The 6,655-nt window shown below is 31.2% G+C and overlaps 2 protein-coding genes across 2 annotated transcripts; both read left to right on the top strand.

Moving 5' to 3' along the window:
• The first annotated feature begins 112 nt into the window (after positions 1-112).
• Positions 113-1,820, top strand: LOC131841580 (uncharacterized). Its single transcript, XM_059189900.1, has 3 exons — positions 113-175; positions 412-1,177; positions 1,348-1,820. The coding sequence occupies exons 1-3, from the start codon at positions 113-115 to the stop codon at positions 1,818-1,820; spliced, it is 1,302 nt and encodes a 433-aa protein (XP_059045883.1).
• A 1,364-nt stretch (positions 1,821-3,184) lies between these two features.
• Positions 3,185-5,574, top strand: LOC131841602 (zinc finger matrin-type protein 5). Its single transcript, XM_059189923.1, has 3 exons — positions 3,185-3,506; positions 4,203-4,337; positions 5,070-5,574. Exons 1-3 carry the CDS (start codon positions 3,380-3,382, stop codon positions 5,327-5,329), a joined length of 522 nt encoding a protein of 173 aa, XP_059045906.1. The 5' UTR covers positions 3,185-3,379; the 3' UTR covers positions 5,330-5,574.
• The last annotated feature ends 1,081 nt before the right edge of the window (positions 5,575-6,655 follow it).

Genomic DNA, 6,655 nt, shown 5'->3' with positions numbered 1-6,655 from the left:
ATTTCACGCCGAACCAATCTCAAACGAGTCCTTTTAGATGCGTTTAGTTCTATTACCTATATGATTGTGGAAACACAAATCAGTCAACAATTATGCTGTGTAACTATTAACCATGAACAAGTCGATTTACCTTATTCTTGCTCTGTTGGGCGTTGCAAAGTTCGTTAAGTGTGATGTAAGTGAGTGTATAGTGTATTCTATTGTAGTTTACATTTTGAATACATATTACGTTTATCTTCTAAATAATTTCGTTTTGAATTATAACGAATTATAACAAAAAAAAAAATGTGTACACTAATTTGTATCATAATTATATTTTGTTGTAAACTATTTCTAACTATAAAACAACTATAAATGTTAATCAATTAAATTAGTTATTTATTGTATGGTTATGATTATATTAATTCACAGGAAGTAGAACGACGAACTAGTCAAGAACAAATTGATGAGTTGATTGAAACAGATTCAGGAAGTACAGTGTCCCTAGAAGCTACTACAGATATTTTAAATAAAAGTGAGCTTCTAGAAAGAAGTGATAATAACAATAATGCATCGCGCACAGAAAGATCAACAGTAAATGATGATGGAACTGAAGCTATCGATAAATCAACAAAAAAGGAACTTGATAAAACTTCTCAAAGTGCTAGTAAGGATAGTGAACTTGCTGAATCAAAAAGTGGTGACGTAGTTGACTTAGACAATCAAGAAAATAAAGATGGTAGTGAGATGGAATCAAAAAGTAATGAAAATCGGGATAATGACCGATCAGATAATGATCCAGGCTCTAAAGAATATGTTGCTAAAATTACCCATAATCCTGATAGTGAATCTAAATTAGATGATAGTTCAAATAATACACAAAGATCTGATGAACTAATAGATGATCCAGATAAAAGTGATTCACATTTAAATAGTCGTACTTCAAATAATCATTCTTCAGATGAAAATATAGACATAGCTGTTGAAAGTTTGGGAAGAACTTCTTCGAAAAATGATGCAAAACTAGACAAATCTGATTCCAATTTATTAAATATTGGACAGACTAGAAGAATGTTAAGCCCTGTTCTAGAGGAAACTGCTAATGCTCTAAAAACTTTAGCAAGTGTAACACAATATGTGAAAGCTGGGGCCCAGCCTGATTATGTCTCAAGGACTATGAGTAATATTAATGACTTTGGTATGAATATGTATTTATTTATTTTATTTATATATCAGGTTAAGAAGTAAGTTTACTTAAACTTTGAAGAATTCATATATCTTTCAATGAAGTATAATTTTAAGTTTAGTACTTTAAATTGAAAAAATATATTTGACATAAGTTGAATAAAATTAAAATTTTTGTTTCAGATAGTCGCCGAAGCTATGCAGCTGAATTAGACACTTCGAATGCTTATCGAACACTATTAAGGTCTGATCCGTTTAGTCATGCCCTTCAAAATTATCGTAATCCCGGTACATTGGTTACTCCAATTGTAACGAAAATTGCTAAGAAAAATATGTATAGTGCTCATGATGCTAATTCAAGAAAACTATTTGAGAAACCTTTAAGAAGAGCTACCGATCTAAGCAAAGATGATAGTTTATTCGAAAGTTCCTTTGGAAGTAATGAGTTATACAATAATGCTTATCCTTTTGCACCTAGTGAAGCTAAAAGCGGGAGAGTACCTAAGCCACAGTTCCCTTTTAATGCTCCAAACACAAATATATTTAAACCTTATACTAAACATCAAATTCCTCACTACCCGGAAATTTATAAACCATATAATCCTAGCTACTTAAATGTTGGTTACGGTCAGTACGGCGTTACCAGATTTCGTTGATCTGTAACATCAATTAAATAGTAATTTAACATTATAATTGTAATAAATATTTTAATAAACATATTGTGATTTATTTTACTTCTCAAAATCAATGCCCTACATCTTAATTTGATCTTTAGACATTCGGCAAGTCCACATTTCGTACAGCATTTATTTTATTTAATTGGTATAGCAAACTAGTAAATGGTAACCGTCATCTTATATGAACAGCGTTACGGACATCTTTATTATATCACGCTCGTTATACCACTCATGAATAACTATATACTAATCCTCTGGTACAGTTACTTTAGTCTTTAATACTAATACACTCATTACCCAATCTACATACTTTAGATAATTATTATTAAGTGACAACCGTAGCATAAGTTCTTTCTACCGGTACAGAGTTTGGTGCAATCACGAACGTAAAGCAAATTTTTTTTTTTTATTAAATTTATTTGTTTGTCGACTGTTTTTTATTGTCCTATTTTTTTTTGTATTATAAATATATTATGTAGTACTTCAGCCGCGATTTGATACGGCCAAAGTTTTAATTGTATAATGTGTTCCTCTGGAGGGGATGTTAAATTATCGAAATAAATACATATATATTATAGTTATATACATACGTAAATGAATAAATATATATTTCTATTTGTATATTTTGCAAATTATTATGTTTTGTTGATCTTTTTGAGGTTATTTACAATATGTTTAGCGAATAAATTATACGAGTTCAGATTTACTTTTTTGCGATGAGATCATAGGGAGCGCTGATACCAAATATTCGGCACGTTTGTTCGTGATCGTGTCGAGCTTTGCTAAAAATGGGACATTCGTTAAACAGATGCTCAAATGTTTGCTCACTGAATCCGTCACAGGGGCAATTCGCATTGTCTACGATGTGGAAACGCTTAAGGTATGTCTTATTGTATCCGTGTCCTGTTAATACTTGTGTAAGATGGAAAGACTGCTCAATCTCAAAGAGAAGGTCTCGTAAAGTAAAGCTAATTGGTATGTACTTAATAATTATAATCTATAATAGATAGATATCCTTCGATACAGAGAACAAAATTAGTCTTCCCGTCTCAGGGAAAGGCAAAAGCACGTAGGCGATACAGCCATTGTGTTCGGTAGTTACGGCTTTAGATAGCTTAGTATACTTTCTTATACCGTCACAGTCACTTTGACATTGACAGCACCGGTTAGCCTCAAAAATAGAATAATATTCCTTGAGTAGTATATTCTTTGATTCCCAATTTCCCAGTGACGGATAAAACCAAAACAAAAAGAATTTATTTAACAAAATATACGTTTAAAAGTAGACTAGGCTGTATTTCTTTGCCTGTTCCATCACAAAATATATAAAAAAAAAATTAACAAAATATATAATTAAAAGCATAAATTACACGGAAATTTCTATTGGACATTTTAAATAGTTTTATTTTACCCAATTTAATAGTTACATATACGGTGTAAGCCAGAACTATATAAGGGAGATGCAATTAACTACTTCTATTGGATCTTTATTGTCACTTTATTAATTACTAAATTAGATTTTGCACGTTATATTAATAATGGGCAAGAGATATCATTGTAATTATTGCGACAAATCCATGGTAGCCACTCCAACCATCGTGAAAACACATAACAAAGGAGTTGTTCATCAGAAATTAGTACAGGAACACTATCAACAATTTAAAGGTAATACTTTTCCTTTAATACTTTTTTACCAAGGTAGACATTGTATAAAAACGCCTACATGTATACCTCTGTATCACCTATTTATGCCTCACAACAGCTTGTTTCATAAGCTATACAGTGATTGAAATACTTTTAACAAAAACTACAAAATAAAAAACACTGCCTGTGACTTCCATTTTAAACAGTGTCCTGATGAAGAAAGATTAATATGGGAATTATAATGAATGGAAGCACTGGTACTGTTCATGTATATTATATATAGTCACTATTCTCCATAAAATGGCTTCAACATGCTATTCTACATATAAAAAGTATTGGGATTGGAATTCTAATGATTATTATGATACCAATCAATATATCTTCAGGCAATATTTATTAACACCACAACTTACCATTCTGTCTGTTATTCCCTACTGGGGTAGTCAGAGTAATTGTAAAATTGAAATACTGTGGTGAACTACTGATATGCCTATATTTTGCTGAGGTATTTGAATCCAATATGCAAAGGGGCGACCCTACCTTCTGATTTGTTTCAGTTTTAGTTTAATTTTGTTTTTCTTTCATTGGAGAGTCAGTGAATAAATTGATACACTTTTTTTATGTTGGTCACATTCAAACTAATTGTATCTTGTATATAAATCGATGTAGTAGGCCACAACACACATTTATTAATCATACAAAATCAATCAATTTCAGATCCTGAAACTATATTAGCTGAAGAAAGTACTAAGAAACCATGTCTTAGGTTTGCCAAAGGAGAATGTCAATTTGGAGGTATATGCAGATACTCCCATTATAGTAAGGAACAAATTGAATCATTGAGAGAATATGGTAAGTCATCATTATAATAATGCTTTGTTATCTCATTACTCAGCATAGTAAGAGAAGAGGCTACTATTATTTTTTATTGAATGGAATGGTACTTCCACTGACTGGAGACCAGTGGAGGATGATAAAATGAGCATGAGGTCAGATGATAATTCATCTGACCTCGTGCTCATTTTATCATTTTATCATGGGCTAATGCCCATCGGGTAAATTCACTAGCAATTCCTCATAATGATTATCAGGCTGCATAGAAGGCAATTGGACATGGTACATTTCTAACAATGGGATCACTAGTCCACAGTACTAGAAATTCCCTTTCTCCTAGAGCCTACTATTACAGTTAACTGTGTATAAAGTCATCTATACATGAGCACTTCTCTCTCACCTATTTCAGCTGGCAGCTTGCTTTCTAATTCTATGTTTTGAATGGTAACATATAGCAGAGAATCTAAATGGTAATGCCTAAGGGATACCACTCATGTCATATGGCAATCATTGTTACCTACAATCAGATGGACTGTGGCAGTAAAATTATTTATATCCTATACCCTGTATATCAGTTTCCAGTGAAAAATACAATCATTTTATAAACATCACAATTACGTAATAACTATAAATTTATACCACAACTTTTTTAAAGTAACTATTAAATGATTTACTAAAAAAAAATATATTTAATCTTCTATTACAATTTTTATGGCAATATCTGAACCATAAAACTTATTTTAATTACAGTTGCTGCGAAGGAGAGAAATAAAACACAAATAAACCAGCCCTCTTTTGAAGATCTATACCAAAGACTGCAGAATGAGAGAACAAACCAACCTCAATCTGAAGAAGGAAACACAATACTCTATGATCAAAATGGAGTTACACATGTATTGCCGTGGACTTATAATAATGTTTTGGACACTTATGGAGATAACTTGCCTCCAAGTCTTCAAAGATTTAGGATAGAAGACTTTGCTAATGCTAGTATTACTGAGTGGGGATGAATACAACAGATATTATATACTCTTTTAAATTTGGCGCGGGCATTATTTATACATATAATTAGTGCAAATCACAGATTCTTACCACTTTTTATTTTTATTGAGTTCCCGATATTTCGGCAGTATTTCAACCGCCATGATCATGGGTAGATATCGGGAACTCAATAAAAATAAAATGTAAGATCTCATGATTTTTACTAATTATATGTAAAAACAGATATTATTGACCCTTTTTAGTTAAAAACTCACATCTGTTAATAGAAAACATTATAACTAGAATTTTATATTAAGAAAAAGTGTCATTTTTGTCTTTTATTGTACATTGGAATTTTGCCTTTGACATGTTATGAGCCTTTTTAGCCGTTTACCTTTAACCAAATATATACATATTTTACTTTTATAATACACTTTATTTATTTACACTGCTAATTAAACTCCTACAGAATTATAGTAAGTTCCTATTAGGTTAATATCTAATTATAATAATACAATTATTAATAAAAAAACTGTTGTAAATGACTGACTTAATAATTAAATCCTTGGCTTAAGGATTTAATAAAATAGGACTTGAAATTGGGCTAATACTTAAATATACTTATTTAACTTTACAAATTAAAATTAGTCATAAGTAGTTCATCATTCATTAAGAAATTTGGGGTGCTATATGCACAGAGATCCCAAATTTCTTAAATTACATTTTGTATGATTACCATTGATTTATTACCACTCTGTTAAATACATTCTATTTTTTATACTACTATACATTTGTGATATAATCTTATATTGATTTTCGAATTATTACAATCTTCTTGTCCATTTAAATAGGTAAATTTTAGATGGGACAGTTATAGATGGTCTTGTTGGCTGGTACAGTAATAGTGGATAGTTTATAAATCTGAATTGGGGTGATACCTCGTAGCGCGATGTTTGTATCTGAAAATAAAACTTCTTATCTACTGATGTTTATGATGCATTCTAGTCAGGTAATTTAGGAAGGTATTGGGTGCTCTTCAATTAATTTTATATTGTACTAATAACTATAGAACCCAGTTTATAATTGAATTTAGAGTTTAGAATTGAAGTTGATGAATTAATAGAACATGTGATTGTGATGTAGAATCTGTCATCGGAATGGTTCAACGGTCACCATCCACCAGCGCGTTCCCGTCCTTCATTTACAGTTACCGCGGCGGTTCAATTTATTAAAGTTGACATCGGCGCATAGACAAATGGAAAGGGAACAAGTTATACATCTGCGTGGATACCTCAGTCCCACTTATTTTAGCCGCCAAGCTTGCTTAATAATGTGTGGTTGGGTTGAAGAGTGAG

Source organism: Achroia grisella, unplaced genomic scaffold (assembly GCF_030625045.1).
Source record: "Achroia grisella isolate CSIRO2021 unplaced genomic scaffold, CSIRO_AGI_Agris_v1 utg1847, whole genome shotgun sequence".
Taxonomy (NCBI): Eukaryota; Metazoa; Arthropoda; class Insecta; order Lepidoptera; family Pyralidae; genus Achroia; species Achroia grisella.
Note: the sequence above shows the minus strand (reverse complement) of the source record. Positions and strands in the feature narration are given on the sequence as shown.